Source organism: Vitis riparia, chromosome 16 (genome assembly GCF_004353265.1).
Source record: "Vitis riparia cultivar Riparia Gloire de Montpellier isolate 1030 chromosome 16, EGFV_Vit.rip_1.0, whole genome shotgun sequence".
Taxonomy (NCBI): domain Eukaryota; kingdom Viridiplantae; phylum Streptophyta; class Magnoliopsida; order Vitales; family Vitaceae; genus Vitis; species Vitis riparia.
The window spans coordinates 23827625-23850808 of NC_048446.1; the positions used below are offsets into that span (position 1 = coordinate 23827625).

Consider the following 23184-nt stretch of genomic DNA (forward strand, 5'->3'; position numbering starts at 1 on the left):
TATTTTATTTTAAATTTTAATAATTTATAAATTATATATGTATGATATCACCGATTTAATTTTAAGGTTTTGAAAATATTGATGAAAACTTTCTAAAATTTGTCCTTAAAAATATAAGAGAATATAAAATATAAAGATAACTATTTTAAATTTATTTATTTATTATATTTTTTATATTCTGTGGCATGGCATAAGAAAAATGCAATAAAACTCTCTTCCAAAAAAATAGGTTGCTGAAAGATGATAAAAATAGCATTTCCAATTTTCCAATCACAGAATGATTGTAATGATGATATTATACAGTGGGTAAGAAATATTTTATGAACTTTGAATACATTTTTAATTTTTCAAATTTTAAGATGTTATCATTATACATTATTACCCTCTTAGAGAAACTAAATAATAATAAATATATTTTCACCTAAATTAGTAATAACAAGAGGGTGTAATTGTGTAAATGTTACGGGAAACATCAAGGGAGAAACCTGAGATAAATAGACCTAGATTTCCACTTTTTCTGCTTACCCACAGAGAGTGAGAGGGAAAGAAAGGGAGGGGTTGGCTCGTTGAGTCCGACTCGACTCAGCCATGTTTCAACCGCACAACCAGGTGAGTCAATCTCTGTATTCCATGCTGATAAAGCGTCAATTTCTAGGGTTTCACCTACATCCCTCTCTTCTTTTTAAGGCTTCAACTCCAGAAAACCAAAAATACAAAGAAAAAAGTGGGTATGTGTTGTTTGTTTATAATGCGATGTGAAAAAAAAAAAAAAACTTCTATAAAATGATTTTTTGTTTGGGTAATTTTCAGTTTTCCTCGGTTTTCTTGACGACCAAACAGAGGGTAGTTGTCGAGCTTGTACAAACCGTTTTTGAATTTTGGGTTTTCTGTTGCCCAATGTGGCCTTGTATGGGTTTGAGAATCATGAAACACACTCTTCCGGAGCTATTGGGGTTGGGGATTTTGGAATTGGAAAATAGAGGGTATGTTGCAAAATTCGCTGGAACCAAACAGTGGGCGAGTTGCAATTTTACTGTGAAACTTCTTTCCTTTTTTTGTTTTTTTTCCCCTCTACCCCCCAGCAGAAGTAGAGTCTTAAATTGCCAAAATTTCAGTGAACCCACTATTCGGAGCTTTTAGAAATGGGATTTGATCATCAACAAACAAAGTTCACGTTGCAATTTTCTATGCAACCAAACAGAGCGTAGGCCTCTGTTTTTTTGTAGCCTTCAAATTAAATTTGACTGGACCCAATATTCAAAAGTTTTTGAAGTTGAGAATTTAAGCATTTGCAAGAGAAGGCTTGAAGGAATTATCTCTGAATCCAAACAGAGGGTAAGTGTCACTTTTTCCAGATGTCTTTTCCATAGTACCAAATGCAAACTTCAATTTTGGTTAAATATTAGTAAGCTCCCTATTCTGAAGTCCTTTAGTTTAATGACTGAATTCCATTGGTAGCAAACAAAGAGCAATGTGTAATTTTCTTTGAATCCAAACAGACTAATTTATTGGTTTCTCTAAAGCCTTTTGCCATTATTTTCTGCTTCCCTATATCAAATGTAGCCTTAATTTGCTTAAATTTCAACAGCATATGTTCTTGAAATTGGGAATTTTAGCATTATCTTTATGTGTATGAGTGATCTGTTTTGGTGGTGTGGAAGCATTATAAGAAATAAAGTAAAAGAAGCTTTCACTCTTTTGCATGAGCTATGGTATAGTCGGTGTGCCTTCATCAGAGTCTTTGCTTTCAAATGATATCTGAAAAATACACAATGATCCCTTCCTTCACAGCTTTCAATTCAAACAAAGCCATTAGCTATTCAAGAGCCATCAGCATTGATGCATGTGGATCCAAATAATTCTTTTGGAGCTGCAAGAGATGAGATGCACAATGGAGGGCTTTCTAAGGCAGAATCTGCTGTCAACAATTCCAAGGTTGTGGGAAATTATCATAGAGTTGCTTCAATTTTGCCTTACCATTCTTGTAATTGTGAAAAATAATAATAATAATGTATTTCTTGTATTTTATTCTAATTTTGGTGATGTCAAAGAGGTAGACTTTCCAATTCTGTTGTAGCGTCACGGTCTATGCAACATAGTTTACAATACTGCTTAGGGTAATTGGATTAACTCTCGATTGTCTTAAAACCATGCAGAAACTTCAGGATGAGCTACAAACTCTGGGGTTCAAAATCAAACAGCATGAGGATAATATAAAATATCTGAAGACTCAAAAGGATAATCTGGATGGCTCCATTCTTGACTTGCAAGGTATAAAACACTTCTTGATGATATCCTGTTATCAATCAAAATTACTTCATTTTAAACATTGCAAAATTTAGCAAATATTGAACTTGATAATTTAGGTGTTGTTTGGATGCATTCTCTGTATTTTATTTTGAAAAACAATAAATAATAGTAACTCCTATATGAAATGCAAAAGTCTTAGAAGACTTACCTTAAAATGATAATGATTTCTACAAACTATTTAAAAATAAAATTGAGGTATTAAAATTTTTTTACAACATCCCAACAACACCTTAGATTTTTTTTTTCTTTTTTAAAACCTGCAGATAAGTTTAAGATCCTCCATGCACTTTGTATTGTTCACCTTAAAAATGCACTTTGTAATTGCTGTCATACTTTTATCCACTAACAACTTTCATCACAGTTACCCTTGGCAAGTATTGTTCATCTAGTATACCAACCATGGAAAATGAGGCCCTTTCGAAGTCCCGAAGTGAAAATGAAACTGTTGAACAGATACTGAAGTATGAAAAATCAGCAGCTGCCATCTTATGCCAGCTGAAAATTCGTCATGGAAGTCAGGCTTCACATCTTACATTGGCTAAGGATGTGCTCGGTATTGTTGCCACACTTGGAAAAGTAGATGATGAAAACCTTAGTAGGTCAGTTTGTCTTGCTTTTCATTATTTTGCCAGGTTTTTTAAATTTGTACCTTAGACTTGAACTCATAAAAAGCTGGATTCGATTATTTTTAGCAGGGTTTTGGTGTGGCCAAAGCCAATAGTTAATGTGTCATATTTATTGTGTTAATGACATATATTTCAGTGATTCTGCCTCTGATCATCTGGAAAATTGTTATCTTCATCATTGACTTCTGCTGTACGTGAGTTTGTGGACTTGGCTTTTAGATGCTAGACAATGCCCACTGGTTGAGGGTTTCAAATAATTGAGATGCTTTGCTAATAACTAATTTTTGTTGATGGGGGAAGTTTTGAGATTTTCATGTTAATTGTAATTTGTGTGTAATTCTAACTGTTAGTAATGTCAGACTATGTTTGACATATTGCTATTGTTATAACTCTAAAACCAGGCTTTTCTCGGAGTACTTAGGACTGGAGACTATGATGGCAATTGTCTGCAAGACTTATGAAGGCGTTAAAACTTTGGAAACATATGACTTCGAAGGTGGCATAAACAAACATTCTGGTCTGCATGGGCTTGGATCTTCTATCGGAAGACATTTGGATGGCCGATTTTGCATCATCTGTCTTGAACATTTAAGGCATGAGACTCATATACTGCATTTGGGCAACATGGAGTTGTAGTTTGTAATTTTCTGAACACATTTTCCCCCCCTTCTTTTTTCACACAGACCATATGCTGGGGATTTTGTTGCTGATGACCCACAAAGGAGGCTTGATCTTCTAAAGCCAAGATTACCCAACGGAGAGTGTCCACCTGGCTTTCTTGGCTTTGCAGTGAATATGATCAATGTGGATAGTGCAAACATACTTTGTTTAACATCCAGTGGTTGTGGCCTCAGAGAGACTCTATTCTATAATCTATTCTCTCGTCTTCAAGTGTATAGAACAAGAGCAGAAATGTTACTTGCTCTTCCTTGTATTACCGATGGGGCACTTTCTTTAGATGGTGGAATGATCAAAACTGCAGGTGTATTTTCTTTGGGCAGTCGGTAAGAAGCTCAGCCAATTTCAGTAATAAAAAGAAAATTTGCTTTCTATTTCATGTTATGATTAATCGATTTTTATTTCATTATCTTAAAAAACCAATTCTGGCAAGAACTTGGTCAATGTTTTTGTTTTTCTTGTGGTGGAAAATGCCTTTGGAAATAGGGTTTGCTCTAAATTGTAGTGCATCATCAATGAAGCTGGTTGACTTATAGAAATGTGGCAAATTGCCAGCATTTTGTTTGGCCTACTGAAACTTGATTTGCCATCAGCTACTTAAGCTCATGATAGCATCAGTGATTGTAGAATATATTTATTTTTTTTGGTGAAAGTACCAACGGTGTCACAAAATAAATTCTCTAAATATTCACCCCCTTTTTATAACTTTGCTTAATGTGAATGACATCGATTTCTCAACTACTTGTACGGACACTAGAGGCTGATTTCCTTGTTTCTCTTATTGTATAAAGACAATAGCAGTGTCAAAAATGCTACATTTTAAATAACTTGTCACCTTGCTGAGTCTTCTTCTGCCATGAGAATCAGGGAGAGCTGATTTCTCTTGTCCTTTTTTGCTGGTATGTTGTCACATGTTTGCGATTCATAGGTTAAAACCTTTGTTCCCTTGCATGCATATTTGAACTATTTTTTATATTCTGTTGTCAGTAGTGTATAATTATTATGCAACTGCTTTATTTTTCCTCAGATTTATTAGTTATCATCGGTCAATAACAATTTGTATTTCCTTTGATTTGCATCGGATTTAAGGGAAGATGTAGAAGTGAGATTCCCAAAAAGCTCTGGATCAAATCTTCCTCTGGAGTACTTTGAAACTGAGAAGGAGCTGACAGAGGTGAACTGGAAAAGGGAAAAGGTCGAGGAAGATATTCAGAGAGAACAATCACTTCTGAACCATATAAATTACACCTTCAGAATCAAGAAGCAGGCATTCATCAAGTACCTGGCTGATAGCTCACCATATGGGATTCAGGTAATTTCTTATTTCTTGTTCACTTTCCAAGGTATCTTCATTTTAAATTCTGAAACATAATCTCCATGTTATGGGCAGCAACAAATTCCAGGAGAGCGGGAGAGACTGACCCAAAGATGATAATCAGATCGAGGAACTGAGCCAGTGGAGGGGATAGAGAAGCTTCTGAGGTTCAACTTTTGGCTAGGGTACTTGTACTAGTTTTCTGGGCATCAATGAAGGTAAAGCTCCGGGGAAAAGGTGAGAAGGATGGGTTTGTTGTATAGAGAAAAGATGTTAGTTGTTCCCCAGAATCAGTATTCCTGAGAAGCGGGATTGGAGTATGCACCCTCTTGGTTCTCATAGTATGTTTCTGGATAAATTCTCAGTCATGATGATTGTCCATTGAAGATTCAAGTGCATTGACAATCAATTCATTTTCAGAATTCTGTGTGTTTGGTTATGGATGATGTGTTTTTCTGCACTTCTGCACCACTCTTGGTATGTTGTTCTTGAGGTGAGGCTATAGATAGACCTTTTGCTCTTTCTTGATGAATTTTCTTCAAATCTGCTATAAATTTTTTTTATTTTTTTTATTTTTTTAAATTATCTCTATTCCATACATTGTATGTCAACGGTTTTTTTTATTTTTTATTTTTATTATTTATTTATTTATTTAATTTAACAATTTTTTTGAGAAACTAGGACTCTCTTCCCTCTCTGCACCAATGCTTATCTTCATCTCTGACTTTTCGGATTAATTTTTATCTTTTTCCATTTTATAGAAGTTCTGATGGATTAGAAAGATGGATAAGAGGGGATAAATCTTGAGTGTTAGGTTTTTGGAGGGGTGTTGTGTGTGTTTTTTTGGTTCAAATCTTATTTTCATGATTTGTTATCGTAGCAGTATTTGATGATCATGGCTGCTATCCTCAGGATTCTTTCTATTTCTAATTTGAGTATTTAACTATTTATTGTCAGAGGACTTTACCCCCAAATTTGCATATTTTATTTTTAATCAAATAAGAACCGCTTGATTATAGTGTGATGGATAAGAAGCATTATTTTGAAGTTTTAGGATACCAAATAATATATCAATTCTAAATGTTTGAATTTCAAGTCTTTCTAATAATTCGCCATTAAAAAGGGATAATTATTATTATTTTCATATTTAAATAAAATAATAAATAATAATGTGCGTGAACGATTCATGAGAAAATAACATAATTAAAGAAAAGGTATATTGTCCACCAAATATTTCTCTAGCAAAGAGAATGAAGACATGAAAGGGCAAAAGTGAATATTGGGAAAAAAAATATATATTTGGTTTCAAAATTTATTTATGACCCTCGGGGAAAAAGGTTTTTATGAAACTTACAATGACAAATATATATATGGAAAAAGAAAAAAAAGATATTTAATCAGTTTTTTTCCTTTTTTAAAAAAAAGATAAGGACACAAAAGGTATTCACGTGTAGGATTTTGTTTTTTTTTTTGAATAATCAAAACTTTTTCTAAAAAATGTTTATAAATTAGGAAAAACTTGATATGAAAGGAAAAAAGTGAATAATGAATAAAAGGAAGGTATGCATGTTGTAATTTTTTAGTATGTTTATTCCTCCAAATTAGCTTTCCATACAAAAACATTATTTATTTATTTTTTTGGTATAGGCTTATAGCATACAAAAATATGATGATTTGAAAAGGTAGAGAAAAACACTACTAAATTGGAAAAAGAGGTTCCACCGAGACTTGAACTCGGGTTACTGGATTCAGAGTCCAATGTCCTGACCACTAGACCATGGAACCCTTTTTGACCTCTTTTCTACTACATATTATATTCAATTTACTTTTTACAATATTTTTATTTTTGCTCATATTTCCTAAAAATAAATCATTGCTCATATTTTTTTTATTATTATTCTTTTAAATAACTGGTTGAGTTCAGCCTTCAGCCTTCAGCCTTCAGCCTTATACTTTTATTTAATTTTCTTTACTGGAACTCTGAGAACACGTCACCTCTACCCTCACGAACACAGAAGATTCCTAGGCGGACCAATCAGTGCCGCACAACCATGTGATGTCTCAGTCACAGCCGTCCGATATGTTGACACAATTAAAAATCCTCGTGATCACCCCAGAGCAAGCATAATCCGTACAACTCAATCTAGTACTGTCGCCCACAGTTTATTAAGAGTGGACCCCACCTACTGTTCATCCGTACACTTGTCGCCTTCAGTTTCCACTTTCCAGGTTCCCACGGTTCCACCTCCACCCCAAGACCCTTCAATTATCATGCCAAAAAATTTCTCGAATTTTTTAATAAAAAAATATTATCATTTGTATAAAATATAGACTATAACAAATAGTCAACTTGACTCCCGACTCATACTATTTTGATATTATTTAATAAAACTAATAATGAGATGAATTTATTAAACTTCGATGGTTTAAGATTTGATAACATTTAATCTAATGTCCAGATGTATTTATTAATGACCAAATTCCAATTCTAATTAATGAATTTTAAACTTCACTTAAACATTTGAACTAATTTTAAAATATCGAATCAATAAGAAGTGAACAATTTCGTAATTTCAAAAAGAAAAAAAGTTTTCAATCACAAAACATAATTTTCAATATATATTTCTGAAGGTAGAAATGAAATTTATTAAAATATTATTTAAAGAAGAAGGATTATGGATTCATTGAAGTTTAAACATTGTAAACTTGCAAAACCAGGTTTTAAATCATTTTTAAGTTTATAAAATATTTTTAGAATTAATAAGAAAGAGTTCTTGAAAATTAGTTTTCAGATTCCAAAATTTCCAAGTTGATACTTTAAATTAAAAATTCCCTGAGATTTTCATATATGATTTTTCTTCGAAAAGACGACAAATTTCATAAGAAGAAAGATATTTCCTGAAGTTTTTTCCTCACAAATTTCAATCTTTCCCCGAAAGTCTCATGCTTTTTAAGAAGAAATCAACAAGTAGATAGATACAAACGAGATTATAAAAAAAGTTGCTAGTGTTTCTGTATTTTCCTTCGCTATCCCACACTTTCATCACTACCAAACAGACTCCACTACCTTCATGCAATCAATGTAGAAACAGAAAGTCAGACTAAACACGGCATTGAATGAAGGGAGGGGTGAGGAGAAATGGGTTGTTCTTGATTTTGCACAAGGGTGATGGAGGATGAGAGATGCAGGAGGAGAGGTAGTCCCAACTGGAGGTGCAGTGAAAGGGCTTTGCCTGGAAAAACACTTTGTGAGAAGCACTTGTTCTGCCAGCTGATTCGGAATCGGGTGAAGACGGCGAGGCTTGCGGAGGGGAGAGACGGGGAGGTGGGTCGCCCAAGTGGGAAGCAGAAGCTGGCGGCAGCTGGGGAGGAGATGGTTGGTGGTGGTGGTAAAGAGGATCGGGGGTTTTCGGGTGAAATCCTGGCCGCCGGCGAGGGAGGAGGCGGTGAGGTGGTGGGTGGGGGGGAGATGCCTGAGGGGTTTGGAGGAGGAATGTGGGGGTGGTTTGGGGGAGATGAGGGTGGAAATGACGGTAATGCCCTTGGCAGCGGTGGAGTTATGGGCGGCTCTGCTGGAGACGGCAATGGTGGGGAAGTGGATGGTGGAGGGGTCGGTGAGCGCGGGGTCGCGAGTGGAAATTGGGCTACTGGCCGTGGGAATGGCGGTGGAGTAGTTGAGAGCGGCGGAGACGGTGATTGGGTCTCTAGTGGTGGAATTGGGGGCTGCTCCAGGGAAGAAGCCGGTGGAAATGGCAGCGGCGATGTTCGGTTAATTGAAAGCCTTGCGGGCCATTCCGGTGGAAATGAAGGCGGCGGCGAGGAAGTCGTTAAGGGAGGCGAGGACTCTGGTCGGGCTGCCGGCGGTGGAGGACTTGTGGGCTACCCCAAGGAAGTCACCGGTGGAATTGGCGGCAATTCCGGTGGAAGTGGCGGTGGAATTGAGAGTAGGTCCGACGGTAATGGCCACGGGGATGATGTTGGGGAGAAGAAGAAAAGGCGAGGCCGGCCAAGAGGTTCAAAAACCAGAAGGAAAGGTGAAGAAGTTCCGGGTCAGGCTAGGGAGAGCACTGGCGGGAATGGTGGTGGAAATGATGGGAATGGGTGCAATGCCAGTGAAAATATCGGTGGAGATGAGATTGTTGTGTTGAAAAAGCGAAAGCTAGGCCGGCCCAAGGGTTCAAAAACTAGGAGGAACATTATCGATGGTGAGATAGTTGAGCTCCCAATCCGTAATTGGGGTGGAAGTGAAGTAATTGGTGGCCTATCCAGTGGGAATGGCAGGGGTGAAATTGAAGGAACTGGAGACCTATCTGGTGGGAGTGGCAGGGGTAGTGGTGAAGGGATCGGAGGCCTGCCCGGTGGGGATGGCAGTGGAGGCGAGATTATGGTGAAGAGGCGAAAGCTAGGCCGACCTAAAGGTTCAAATACTAGGAGGAGGATTCCTGATGGTAGAGAACTCCAGGTATGGGCAGGTGAAACAGTTGAAAATGATGGTCTGGCTCTTGATTTGGAAGGAAACCGATGGAAGTCTGGTGCATTCCATGGTGGAAACAATGGGGAAGGATGGAAGGTTAAGCATGGGCGTGGCCGACCAAAAGGGTGGAAGAAGAAGGGTAGGAAGAGGAAGGTTTATGGTGGAGAACTGCGGGCTTTGGAAGGTGTGAAGAAGAGGGGAAGGAAGAGGAAGATTGTTGATGGTGAAGAGCTTTGGGATTTGAAAGGGTTGGAGAAGAGGGGGAGGAAAGGGGGCATTTTTTATGGGAAAGAACTCCAGGGCAGTTCCTGTGAGGCCAGAATGGTGGATTTACTTGCCACATTGCAAAGTTTTGCTCCTTATAGTGGAGCCGTTTTGGCTGAATACATTAAGAAACAATATGCAGCAATTACTAGTGTTCCCTCTAAGCAGAAAGTTTGGCGGCAGCCTGATTTGGCCAAAATGGTGGGCCTCCTTGCTACTTTAAGGGATGTTGTGCCTTATAGGGGAGAAGTCCTGGCCGAAAATTTTCTGTACTTCAAATGGCGTAGTTCAATTTCTGCATTAGAGTACCTGGCTCCTTGTAGAGGAGGTGTTCTGGCTGAATATTTCATGTATCGTGAACGATCCAGTTCAATTCCTTATGATGACATCTACAAATGCGAATTTGATGAGGCCCCACTTGTGACTGAAGAGATTCAGGATCAGTCTGTTCAAGGTATTAGAGTAAATGAAGGTCCCAGTCACAGTGAAGGCATTGGAGTAGTTGAAGGTCCAAGTTCCACTGAAGGAATTCAGGGGCAGTATGGTGGAGCTGCTGGTGGAAATGATGGTGGGAAGCTTGGTGCTAAAGAATTTTTGGGAGGGTTTGGTGCATTTGCAAGGCAAAAGGATGGTGGATATGGATTTAGTAGGCTAAAGAACAAATGCCGCAGACTAAAAGGTTCAAATAATGGTGAAGAGATTGGGGGCTGGTCTGGTGAAGCCAGTAGGGAAAATGGTCCTCAGAAAGAAATTCAGGGCTGGTCAAGTGAAGCTTGCTGTCGAAATGATGGAGACGAGATGGTCAGTCTGAGAGGTAGGTGTGACAGGCCAAACAGTTCGGAGGATTGGATGAACGAGCTTAACAGGAGTGGTGGAGCAACCTGCACTATTGATAGGAGAAGCGAGATCATTTCTTCAGAGGGTAAGTGTGGCTGGCCGCAGGTTATAGAGAACAAAAGGACCATTCTTGCTGCTGAACAAGACGGGATCATTCCTTTTGAAGTCACTGGCTGGAATGATATGGGGGATGAGACTGAAGGTTTGGAGAATAAGAAGAGTGGTCTCATAGCGATAGAAGATCGTGGTTTGCCTGGTGAAGTTATTGGTCGTGATGAGAAGCCAAATGAGATTTTTCGGCAGAAGGCTAAGCGTGGCCGGCCAAAGGGTTCAAAGAACAGGATTCCATGTATCCCTAAAGAAGAACAAAGCCAGGCCACTGCCAGTAATTTTTTGGGTGGAAATAACAGCGGAGATGTGAATATTTCTTGGAAACGTAAGCCTGGCCGGCCAAAGGGTTCAAAGAACAAGAAGGTAATCCTTAATGGTGAAGCCCTGAACAAGATTCCAATGCCGAATCAGGAACATCAGATGCCTGTTTCAAAGATAGAAGAAGATCTTAACAAAGAAGGCAGTTTACAGGTTGAGTATGTGAGGGACTGTGGCAATGCACAGATGAGTAATGGTGAGTTATTAACTGATACCGGCAATGTTCATAAGAGGCCCAGAGGAAGGCCGAAGAAGTTGAAGGACCATCGGGGGGAATCTAACTGCATTAAAGAGGGAAAATTCAATGAGAATGGATTGACGAATTCAGGATTATCAGTGAGTTCTTCCCAATCCATTTTTACAACATAAGACTGATTAGCAATTTGATTAAGCTTGTTAGGATTCACTTTTATTAAAAAAAAAAGGTTGAAGGTTCAATGCAGCTCATCATGACTGTTAGATGTCTTTCTAATGGTAAACTCAGTTTCTGTGACATAGACAAGGCTGACCTTATTTGTTTTACCAAAGCATAGGTCCATGATTTGGCTGTCATTACTCGTAATACAGTGGGTTGTCATGCTGCTTTCTCCTAAGTGCTAGAATGCTCTTGGGAAATACCAACTGTATATAGGAGTTTACATTTCCACCTTGAAGAAGGTGTATGGGTTTTTACAACCCTGCAATATGGCACCAATGAGACATGCCGTTTGTTTGCTTAACAAGCTTGCAAATTGTGACATAGGTTGCAGGGAGCTTCTGATATGAAGATTGAATAGCAAAAAGCCATGCCTAACAGAAAAAAGGAGACTTGGAATCAAGTACAGCTCCTACAACTTAACTTGAACCTGATACGGGATTCCAAGTTTTGCTTTACCTTTTCACTAAGTTTTTCTCAGCAACCAAACTGAGCATTACTGGATCAATTTTATTCCTAGGAAGGTGAAAAAGGAGGAGCCCCTACAAACACTGGGAAAAACAAAGAGGGCTTATTGTGAAATTAGTGTCTGAATGTACCAATCATTAAGAGTCCATTCTAATGAGGTTTCTGTTTCAGGATGCTAGCAATGGGAAAAGAGAGCAGAGGAGTTTAATGTGTCATCAATGCTTGAGGCATGCTAAGAGTGGTGTTGTCGTTTGTTCCAGTTGCAAAAAGAAACGCTATTGCTATGAGTGCCTTGCGAAATGGTAATTGCTACTTTGTTAAGCTCTTCTGCTCATGGAAGTATGGTTATAGCATTCCAACCTTCAGAATGGAATGGATCCATTGGATTATGGGAAAAAAAAAAAAAAAAAAAAATTCTCCTCTTATTGCTAGAATATTAATATTTCATTTGTTTTATTTTTTTGCTGATTATGTTGCCAATGCGGATTGTGACATCCAATTATTCTAAGAATGTTTTGAAAGTAATGAAATAGGTACCCGGAGAAAACAAGAGAGGACATAAGGAATGCATGTCCATTCTGCCGTTGCATTTGCAATTGCAGAATGTGTCTCAAACAGGATTTAGTCGTAATGGTGTGTTTTATCTGTTCCGTTACTCTCTCAACTCTTTTTTTTCAATCTTAGCATACATAAAATTTTATTCCAAACAATAATTTGGTTTTGACAGACTGGTCATGGAGAAGCAGATACAAATATCAAATTGCAAAAGTTGCTTTACTTGCTAGACAGAACTCTGCCTCTCCTCAGACATATTCACGGGGAGCAGAGCTCTGAGATACATGTGGAAGCCCAAATACGAGGTATCATAATTTGACACAGTTATTAACATGGAGATTTCAGTTTCTTTGCAGGATAAATGGTTCAGGATATATGAATAATGTGTTTGTTCCTTTTTTTTTAGGTGCTCAATTGACAGAAGAGGATATAATGAGGTCAATACTTGACAAAGATGACCGAGTGTATTGGTATAATTTCATCCCTTCCTGATAGTTGAAACTGAATATGAACTAGTTATGAATCAAACTTCTTCCATTTTTGTTCGTTAATTATTTAGACTCAGTTAGGAGTACTGGAGGACTCGGATATGGCTGGGGAAAGGTTTTAACATCAGTTTCTTAATGTTCATTTTAATTGTCTCTAGGTAGGGATGACCATGGAAATATGTAGGCCCAGGTTCTCTCCAGTAAGGCCTTGGCCTTGTATGCTGTGTCACGTGGGCATTTTAAAATGTCTGGATCACTTGTGTTAAGACATTCACATTGGTGCAAGTATACAATATGTGTTGGATTGAGTACATCCAATCTGCATATCTGACAGAAGAAAGTTGCCTATAAAAAAAGTAAAAATATGATGAAAGAAAGAGATTGCCATGTTACTAGTTCAATTAAATTCTGGTATGATACTTTTCTTAAGTGAGAATATTGAACAACTCTGGTAATTAGTCATGTCCCATGTCCTAAAATATGGACATTTGACAGATCTGACATCTAAAAACATACTTGACCCAACATGGAGTCCATGTTTTATATGTTAGATGTTAATATCCTACTCTAGTACTATAGGAAGTTAGTGAGCTTGTTCTTGTCTGTATATAAAATAAATAACATAATTAACATAAAAGTAACACATGCCGCCATATATCAATGTTCCTTTTCTTGGTGGTTGGGTGGGAGGTTGGTTGGATGGCCTAGGGGTAGATTGATCTATCACAGTTGAATTTGCCTTCCTGGTGTGGGAGTTATGCCTTTTGAAGTGATAAAATTCGATTACTCTTGCAACAGATATGTTTTTAATTTCTTAGGTCATAACGGTATAAATTTGTAACCATATAATATCGTTATTGAACAGTGACAATTGCAATACATCCATTGTCAATTTACACAGAAGCTGCCCCAATCCTGATTGTTCTTATGATCTGTGTCTCACTTGTTGCCGGGAACTAAGAAAAGGTTTGCAGCCTGGTGGCAATGAAGCAGAATCTTCTCATCAACAATTTGTTGAACGAGCGAATGGTCAAGGTACAGAAGTGAAGGGCAGAATTCCTGCACATGATGAGAGGTATGGTTGGGAGAGTGATGGGGCCCACCCGACAAATAATTATGCAGCTGATACCTGTGACTTTCCTGATTGGAGAGTGAATATGGATGGCAGCATCCCTTGCCCTCCAAAAGCACGTGGAGGTTGTGGTACTGAGACACTTGAACTAAGACGTATCTTTGAACCTAATTGGGTAGACCACCTGATCAAGAGTGCAGAGGACCTTACAATGAATTTTGGATCACCAGACATTGATTTTTCTCAGGGATGTTCATTGTGCCTTCCTACTGCTTCCACAGGAAGTGGAGAAAAACATTGTGAAGTAAGGCGGGCAGCTTTTAGGGAGAACAGTCATGATGACTTTCTCTACTGTCCAAATTCTGCTTGCTTGGGAGACAACGAAATTGAGCATTTTCAAATGCATTGGATGAGAGGTGAACCTGTCATAGTTAGAAATGTACTTGAGAAGACATCTGGTCTTAGTTGGGACCCAATGGTCATGTGGAGGGCTTTTAGAGGTGCAACAAAAGTACTAAAAGAAGATGCTTTGAGCGTTAAGGCCATTGATTGCTTCGATTGGTGTGAGGTATTTGTTTGGTTTTGGATTTATGTTTCAAGCTTTTCTATGTGCTTGCTTATATTTTTCTTGTCTTGGGATGTTCAGTATATTTCTTGAGTTTCCAATGTGCTTGATGCATAGCATCTTGGAAATATCATCATTTCAACAGAAAATATAACATGTTGAAACATCAGCAATGCTATCTTTGATTCTTTAGGTGGCTGATTGAACAGACAGTTCTCTTAAGCTTCTGCTCAAATGCAATCTTAAATGATCCTTGGACTGTATGTTTGCGTTTTAGGCAGTAATACAAGCTATTCTAGTTGGCTGTTTGGTTATCTTCATCTAAAAATCAAGTAAGCATGCATTTTCATTTTGTGTTGCAGGTTCAGATTAATATTTTCCAGTTTTTTAAGGGCTACTTACAAGGTCGAAGACATAAGAGTGGGTGGCCAGAGATGTTGAAGCTGAAGGACTGGCCTCCATCAAATTCGTTTGATGAGTGTTTGCCTAGGCATGGTGCTGAATTTATTGCTATGCTCCCTTATAGTGATTACACGAACCCAAAATCTGGTTTATTGAATCTCGCTACAAAGCTTCCTGATGTTTTGAAGCCAGACCTGGGACCAAAAACATACATCGCTTATGGGTCTTTGGAAGAACTTGGTAGAGGCAATTCGGTGACAAAGCTGCATTGTGACATTTCAGATGCGGTATACATTAATTCTTAAAATGCTTGTGCCTGTTCTATCTGGTCTTATGTATCTTAGCAATCCTCCTGAACTGTAACCACATTTTTTATGCTTCTTGACTGTCAACAAAGTCTTGTTGCATTTCAATCATAGAACACAGTTTTTAAATGCAGTTGCATTTCCTTGATTAGACTTTGATGGCATAAGTACCTACACATATGTATTGCTCTCTGGTAGATAGTCATTGTTGATTGAATACATATTGCTTCCACATACATAATCATTGTTGATTGAGACTTTACTACTCTTCCCTGAATAGAAATGTGAAGAATGACCTGCATTTTGATTTTGTATGAAGCCTTATACTAATGATACCCTTGGCATTGTAGTCCATGCTGTATCTGCTGGTGTTCCAAGGCAAAGGTCAACCCCCATGATTTACAGAACTATGTGGTGTTTCTGCTGGAAAGGATGGCTCTGTATAATGGTTTCTACTATGTTTTGGGTCTCATTTGAGTACTGATTTTGCTGAGTAGGTCCGTTTATTGGGGTATAGGAGATTAGGGGCCTGCTGTGTTTGATATATGTGGTTATTATCTTACTTGTATTAGGATTCTGTTCAAGGGTGTCCTAATTTCTTTCAAGATTAAGATTCTGCTGTCATTGTTTTGGCTCAATGATGATGTAGTAAAATTTTCTTCCTAATATGATTCACCAATACAACTTTCTCTTCTCATGTTATCAATTTAGCTTTAGGCTACTCTCTCTGCTCCACTAATCATGAAGTCATGATATTTTATTTTTTCTGTTTAGGTAAACGTATTAACACACACAGCCAAAGTGAATATTGCCCCATTGCAAAGCAAAATCATGAACAAATTGCAGAAGAAATATGAAGCTGAGGATTTGCTGGAGCTCTATGGTGGGGCACATGATGCATCGGACACAACTGGGAAAGAAACAACAGAACAATCTCAGAAAGATGAAACCATGGATTGTGAATATTCTGCAAAAGAGAACACTGTTGGGATTGACTCTTTGTTTCTAGGAAGCCTAAATGAGAAAGAAGAGAAACACAGTGAGCAAGAAGATAGGAGGACCTTGCCATTATTAGATTCCATGGGTTTAGGAACTATGAGTTCAGATAGAGATTACATTCTGGAGGATCTTGCCCTTGAAAGTACAGTGATGGTGAATTGTGAAAAGCAATCTGTTGGAGATTTGAATACGGAGTTTCAGATTTGTGACCTTGAAAAGCATGAATCCAACTTGTCATTGCTAGAAAAAGATTGTGGGATCACACATGTATTGGTTAAGAAACAGGCCGAGTTGAAAAGATGTTCACTACAGTTTGGTGGCTCTGTTGAAGATAGCTTGTTACATGAAAGTATTAATCTAGAAAAAACCCCACCAAATGGTCATGGAATTGGAAATTTTTTGGGTATGAGTGGTAAAGAAGACAGATATTACTCCATGAACAATCAACCTGATACATGCACCAGCTATATTGACGGGAGTTCATCCATTGTGCGAAACTGCATGAATGGGGAGCTAAACATACAGGGAATTGAACAACCGGGATTCAAAGAATTTTCCTCTTTCATATGCAGGGAAGTTGACAAGAGGAATTTCTCTTTATCTGGTGAGATAAATGTAGATGCCGACTGTCTTGCTACCAAAGACTTGTGTTGTCCTCATCAGCTTGGTGCTGAAAATGGAATAGCTAAAACAGATTCATTTAATCAAGAATATTCTCAACCTCCTAATGTAGCGTTGAAAAACAATCTTAACAATGAAGATGTTCTAGATGTGATTTTCTTAGGCACCGAACGAGATTATGAACCAGAGTTGATGAAGTCAGACCTAGATGAGAAGGGCACAAGGTTCAACTATGCTGTCAACTGCAGGGATGTTACTGAGAGAAATTTCTCCTTACCAGACCGAATGGATTTCAACCCCCACTGTCTTGACACTGAAGAGTTATGTTGTGCTGATCGACTTGATGTTCAGGATGAAATAGTCGAGAGAGACTCAGCACACAAGCAAGAATACGACCAGCCACCTAATTTGTTAGGTACAAGTATGCTTATAAGTGGGAAAGATGGTTTGCAGGGAATGTTTTCAGGCAATTGCTGGGAGAGTGGTCCAAAGCCAGATACAAGAGTGCTAGATGTGGGCCCTAACTGCTTTGCCAAAAGCAGGGATGTTTCTGAAAAGGATCTATTCTTACCAGAGGAGAGGGATAGAGATCCAAATTGTCCTGCTGCTGAAGAGTTTTGGTCTGGTAATGGATTTGATGCCAAAAATGCAAGAACTGAGAGAGGTCTGTGCAATCAAGAATATTTTCATCTTTCTAATGAAAAAGCAGAGATGAGGTTTGTCAGTGAAAAGAGTCCTTTGGAAGCAACCTTTTCAGGAAATGAAGCAAATCATTCAGAATCAATGAAGCCTGGTTCTTCCAATGTTAGAGATTCCGTTCAAAGCAATGACCATTCAGAGGTTGCATATGGAGGTGCTGTTTGGGACATTTTCCGTAGGCAGGATGTACCCAAGTTAATTGAATTCTTGCGGAAGCATCAGAAAGAATTTCGCCATATCAATAATCTTCCTGTGGATTCGGTGTGTGTCTCAAAATTTCTAACTTCACAATCCTTATAATGGAAGGTTCCTAACTTTTCTGCTACACTTGCTCAGGTTATTCATCCCATTCATGACCAGACCCTTTATCTGACTGAGAGGCATAAGAAGCAACTGAAGGAGGAGTACAGTAAGAAACTATTTGTTGTCATTTGTTCTATCCTTGTACCATTCAAGCATCTGGTGATGTGTAACTATGAATCATTCTCAGATGTTGAACCTTGGACATTTGAGCAATACCTTGGTGAGGCTGTGTTCATTCCTGCAGGATGCCCACACCAAGTGAGAAATAGACAGGTGAGACTCCTATCTCTACCATACCTCGTAATAATTCTTTAATTTAATGCTATGCTGTTCTTTTGTAGTCATGCATCAAAGTGGCCCTCGACTTTGTATCCCCCGACAATGTTCAAGAATGTATCCGGTTGACTGAGGAGTTCCGCCTGCTTCCAAAAGACCATAGGGCTAAGGAAGATAAATTGGAGGTGCATTTTTTTTAGATCCCTTATCTTACAATTGTATAGGAATCTAGCTTCTAATGGTAATGCCATGTGTGACAGTGCTAATACCACTGAAATTTATTTGCTAGGCTGAAAGCTTAAAACAGCTCAAACTTTCAGCCAATGAAAGTAATCTCTTAAATTAGGTTATGCAACGATGGGAGTTTATCTCAATCTGAGTTTGATACATTTTCATTACTCTATGAGGCCCAACACTAGGTGGTCGTTTCAAGCCAACTTTTGTTTGCCTACTTGGACATAGTGCACCCTGGTAAGTGGTAACCGAAGAATGAACTGTTCATGGTGAATAGAAACTATGTTTTACTTAGACACAAACAACGGCTCTTCCCATGTTTTTAAATTGACATGTGAAATGTCATCAGTTTCACTGAACTGAGAAACACAATAATTAAGGACTTATGATAAGCTTGGGTGATTGTTGTTGGTATAGAATATCGGACATCTTTTGGACTAGGGAAATGCTCTGTGACTAGATATACATCCCAGAAAAGAGCGAGTAGGTTTGATAAATGAATGGTTATGGTTACACTAATGAAGCGATGTAAAGGGATGTTTCTAACTCTCCAGAGGTTTCTATCTGTTTATAGGTAAAGAAGATGGCATTATACGCTGTAAATGTTGCTGTAGATGAAGCGAAAAATCTGATCTCAAAGCTTGAGTAAGATTAATTTCACTCAGCCTTTATCTCCTGCCAATAATTTATCATTCTTTACGTATCATTCTTGAATGTCCATTTATTTTTTAAGTAGCCACACTAAATCTGTGCCTTTAACTGCTGTTATTGTACCACTGATTTATTATATTTGAGTCATTGCATATCAAGATAGGTTGTGTGTTTCTATGAAAATTTAGCTGTAGAGCCACTTTGAGCTAACACAGGCTTCCTCTGATTCAAAATCACATGGTTTACCCATTTGATTACTTTTTGGTTATACCCTTCGCGAGCTGTCTATTTTAGTTTTTTCCCCTTCTGCAAAAAATGTGTGCAAATGGGTGGTTTCAGTTGGGTGACCTGCCTGGACCCATTACTCTTATGTTCCATTGAAATGGGCTCTAGGTGGGGTTGGAGCAAGGATGACAGAAACCGAGTCGGGTTTGATTCTATCTTACATTCTTGAATATACATGATCTAAGTCTGTTAAAACAACGGCAGAATGTTGTGGGTAACAGTAACTGTCATCTTCAGGGTGTCACTACTGTTTTTTGTGAATATTTTCACAAAATATAATGCAATCTTAATGAGCCTTTGCCACTCATGAACTTCTAATACTTCTCAATCACCCTGCAGTTCAACAAATGTAGGCAAGGAAGACCAGCACCAGAACCAGGACCAGGACCAGGACCAAGACCAGAACCAGAACCAAGACCAGAACCAGAACCAGCTGCTGTAACCGAGAGAATTTGGCAACAGCCGGAGAAGTGTATAAGGGTGTAGTTTTTGTGAATGGGTCTATATATTGAAGGCACTCATGTACATAAAGTTTATAAGGGGGATCTGCAAAATTTGAATAGGGTAGGACTCAGTTTTATGGCATTTGTAGTGTTTGGAAAGTAGGAAAGACAGCCTGTTGTGGCAGTTTGTTGTAATGTACTGAGAACTCTCTGTGTTGTGGTTTTTGACATTTTGTTGGAGGGAATGTGCAATCTAAGTTTTCACCCATCTTCACCATCTTCCCTTCAATTTTTCCGTCTCTGAAAATAGATTCTCGAAGTTTAGTAGGATTGAGATTTTCATTGTTTGATCAATTTTTTGTTTTTTTGTTTTTTTTTTTTTGGCTGAGATATTTTTGCATTTTACACTACTCAATAATTTTTTTCATATTTAAGAAGACATATTAAAAAATGATTTTTTTTGTATTTAATTTATACAAAAATATATAAAGAAATCAATATAATTAAAATTATTTAAAAATTTATATATCTATAAATTATTTAATTTTTATATGATAAAATGAATATTAAAAATATATTAACATTAATTTATTAATTTAAAGTCTGTTATTCTATTATGAAAAAAAAATTCAAAATTTTTCTTTTAATATTTTAGTAATTTTCCAAAGCACTCCTTCATTTTGCCATCTTAAACCCAGAAGCACTGAGCTCTGCCCACTTCCTCTTCCAAACCCATAAACCCTCCTAAAACCTCAATCTCAGCTACACCTGTCTCTCCCTCGTGTCCAACTCATAAACCACGTTAAAACCCAAATTTCAAACCCCATCTTCAAAACCCTGATCCAATCACCATGGCTCTCTCCAAAGCCAGCTTCTTCACGCAGCTCAAAACCCTAACCAAACCGCATCTCCACCACCCACCACCACCGCCGTTGCTCTCCCTCCGCCACCTGTCCTTCGCCACCCCAGAAGAGGCTGCTGCTGAGCGGCGCCGCAGGAAACGCCGCCTCCGCATCGAACCACCGCTATCCTCACTCCGCCACCAACAAGCCCAACAAGCCCAACCCCGCCAAAACCCTAACCCTAATCATAACCCTAACGCCCCCAAGCTCCCAGAACCGGTCTCCGCTCTCTCCGGAAACCGCCTCAACCTCCACAACCGTATCCTCGGTCTCATTCGCGTCAACGATCTGGATGAAGCTGCCCTCCTCACTCGCCACTCCATTTACTCCAATTGCCGCCCCACCATTTTCACCGTCAACTCTGTCCTTGCGGCCCTCCTCCGCCAGTCCCGCTATTCCGACCTCCTCTCCCTCCACCGCTTCATCACCCAGGCTGGGGTTGCCGCAAATGTTGTCACCCATAACCTTCTCATTAACGCCTATCTCGATTGCCGCAAAACCGACACCGCCCTAGAACACTACAAACAATTGATCAACGACGCCCCATTCAATCCCTCGCCCACCACCTACCGAATCCTAATCAAAGGGCTTGTTGACAATGGCAAGGTTGAGCGGGCTCTGGAGCTCAAGGAGGAAATGTTGGGCAAGGGTTTTGCAGCGGACCCGGTTGTGTACAGTTATTTGATGTTGGGCCATGTGAGGAACTTGAATGCGGATGGGGTTTTTGAATTATATGAAGAATTGAAGGAGAAGTTGGGCGATGTGGATGATGGGGTAGTGGTTGGGAGCTTGATGAAGGGGTATTTCTTGAGGGGCATGGAGAAGGAGGCGATGCAGTGTTATGCAGAGGCAGTTGGAGAGGGTTCTAAGATTAGAATGAGTGCAGTTGCTTTCAATTCGGTGTTGGATGCGTTGAGTAAGAATGGGAAGTTTGATGAAGCAATGTTGCTGTTTGAAAGGATGATGGCAGAGCATAACCCTCCAAGGCGGCTGTCCGTGAATCTTGGGAGTTTTAATGTGATGGTGGATGGCTTTTGCACAGCAGGGAGGTTTAAGGATGCTATTGAGGTCTTCAGGAAGATGGGTGAGAAGAGGTGTAGCCCAGACACGTTATCATACAATAATTTGATTGAACAATTATGTAACAATGGGATGTTGGCAGAGGCCGAGGAACTTTATGGAGAAATGGCAAATAAAGGAGTGAACCCAGATGAGTTTACTTATGTGTTGTTGATGGATACTTGCTTTAAGGAGAATAGCACAGATGATGCAGCTGGGTATTTTAGAAAAATGGTTGAAACTGGGTTGAGACCAAACCTGGCAGTTTATAGTAAGTTGGTTGATGGGTTGGTTAAAGTGGGCAAAATTGATGAGGCAAAGTCTTTTTATGATTTGATGGTGAAAAAGCTTAAGATGGATGAAGCAAGCTATAAGTTTATGATGAAGGCATTGTTTGAGGTTGGGAAGCATGATGATGTACTTAAAATGATTGGAGATATGCTGGATGATGATGCTTCTGAGTTTACTACAGATTTGCAAGAATTTGTTAAGGAAGAATTGAGGAAGGAAGGTAGGGAGGAGGATGTGGTGAAGCTTATGGAGGATAAGGAAAGGGAGAAGGCTGAAGCTCAAGCTAAGGAGGCTGCAGCTACAGAGGCAGCCAAGGCCAGTGCCAAGGCTGCTGTTTCTTCTTTATTGCCATCTAAATTATTTGGGTCTAAAGACACCGAGAATGAGCCTGATGTTGTCATTGGAAATACAGTTGAGGCTATTTCTGTGAATGAAGAAGTGGAGGATGTGGAACAAGAAAGCATTGGTGATTCTCCTGCAGAGTCTGGTTCAGAAGAAGCAACTAAAGCCCATAATTCAGCTGATTTAGATGTTAAGAGCGATGACAGGGCTGAGCAGGTAACAGCTTAAATGCACAATTCTTTGGTGGTAGACTTGTGGGAAAAGGGTAAAAAATAGTTTGAAGTATGAGCCTCTAATGTCTTTTGTTGTGTAATTAAAGAATGTTGGAAATCTTGATGATTTCTTCTTCTTTAGTTCATCTTCTAGGTAATAGCGGTTTATCCATTGAATCTTCTTTTGGAACCAGCAAGTTCCTATTGTACCGGAGTATGTGAACTCCCACCATAAAAGCAAGTATTGGAGTTCTAATATTATGTTTTTCTTCCTTTTTTTTTTTTTTTAATTGTTATACTTGAGTCCTCTAGTATTGATTTCATTTCCCTTGTTGTTTTCTTTTTATATACAAACGCAAATTGAATTAAAAAATGTCAAAAACAGGGGCACACCCTAAGTATACAGATGGTATACAACAAGAGCGCAACCAGGCTGCAGAAAAGAAAGAAAAGACCTAGAGAGAGAGAAGGCTAGCCACAATGAAGACCATAAAAAAATTTAGAAAAAGGGGACTGTCTAACTCCAGACCACTTTAATAGTGATCAGATAAAGAGATTCCTCAAATTTTGGTTTGACAACTCTTTCTCTTGGAAAGTCCTTCAGTTTCACTCTCCCCAAATACACCAAAAATGACAAATGGTAGCCAATCTCCATTTGTCCTAG

At 38.7% G+C, this 23184-nt stretch overlaps 3 protein-coding genes and 1 non-coding gene across 5 annotated transcripts; 3 read left to right on the forward strand and 1 right to left on the reverse strand.

Moving 5' to 3' along the window:
* Positions 1–504: 504 nt before the first annotated feature.
* Positions 505–5472, forward strand: LOC117934140 (protein DEFECTIVE IN MERISTEM SILENCING 3). 2 transcript variants are annotated; one of them, XM_034855778.1, is made up of 8 exons: positions 505–609; positions 1792–1935; positions 2157–2271; positions 2672–2909; positions 3338–3529; positions 3620–3940; positions 4704–4926; positions 5005–5472. In XM_034855778.1, exons 1-8 carry the CDS (start codon positions 589–591, stop codon positions 5044–5046), a joined length of 1296 nt encoding a protein of 431 aa, XP_034711669.1. In that variant the 5' UTR covers positions 505–588; the 3' UTR covers positions 5047–5472. The 2 variants fall into 2 exon arrangements, with proteins under 2 accessions (XP_034711669.1, XP_034711670.1); XM_034855779.1 differs by having other exon boundaries at positions 5018–5472.
* Positions 5473–6642: 1170 nt separating this feature from the next.
* Positions 6643–6714, reverse strand: TRNAQ-CUG. Its single transcript has one exon. It is a non-coding gene; the product is annotated as a tRNA-Gln (tRNA).
* Positions 6715–8098: 1384 nt separating this feature from the next.
* LOC117933444 lies at positions 8099–19991 on the forward strand. Its single transcript, XM_034854800.1, has 13 exons — positions 8099–11269; positions 11988–12118; positions 12350–12449; positions 12544–12676; positions 12778–12841; positions 13725–14499; positions 14859–15185; positions 15978–17783; positions 17859–17931; positions 18013–18098; positions 18167–18286; positions 18910–18980; positions 19611–19991. Exons 1-13 carry the CDS (start codon positions 8099–8101, stop codon positions 19711–19713), a joined length of 6960 nt encoding a protein of 2319 aa, XP_034710691.1. The 3' UTR covers positions 19714–19991.
* A 410-nt stretch (positions 19992–20401) lies between these two features.
* Positions 20402–22816, forward strand: LOC117933811 (pentatricopeptide repeat-containing protein At3g49240, mitochondrial). Its single transcript, XM_034855356.1, has one exon. It carries the CDS (start codon positions 20566–20568, stop codon positions 22534–22536), a length of 1971 nt encoding a protein of 656 aa, XP_034711247.1. The 5' UTR covers positions 20402–20565; the 3' UTR covers positions 22537–22816.
* The last annotated feature ends 368 nt before the right edge of the window (positions 22817–23184 follow it).

Excerpts from the sequence above, each read along its gene's own strand:
- LOC117933811 (XM_034855356.1), top strand. The coding sequence starts at position 20,566 with ATGGCTCTCTCCAAAGCCAGCTTCTTCACGCAGCTCAAAACCCTAACC.
- LOC117933444 (XM_034854800.1), top strand. The coding sequence starts at position 8,099 with ATGGAGGATGAGAGATGCAGGAGGAGAGGTAGTCCCAACTGGAGGTGC. Across the intron at positions 15,186-15,977 it reads ATTGTGACATTTCAGATGCG|GTAAACGTATTAACACACAC; the intron begins GTATACATTAAT and ends TTTTCTGTTTAG. Across the intron at positions 18,981-19,610 it reads AATCTGATCTCAAAGCTTGA|TTCAACAAATGTAGGCAAGG; the intron begins GTAAGATTAATT and ends ATCACCCTGCAG.
- LOC117934140 (XM_034855778.1), top strand. The coding sequence starts at position 589 with ATGTTTCAACCGCACAACCAG. Across the intron at positions 610-1,791 it reads TGTTTCAACCGCACAACCAG|CTTTCAATTCAAACAAAGCC; the intron begins GTGAGTCAATCT and ends CTTCCTTCACAG. Across the intron at positions 3,530-3,619 it reads ATCTGTCTTGAACATTTAAG|ACCATATGCTGGGGATTTTG; the intron begins GCATGAGACTCA and ends TTTTTCACACAG.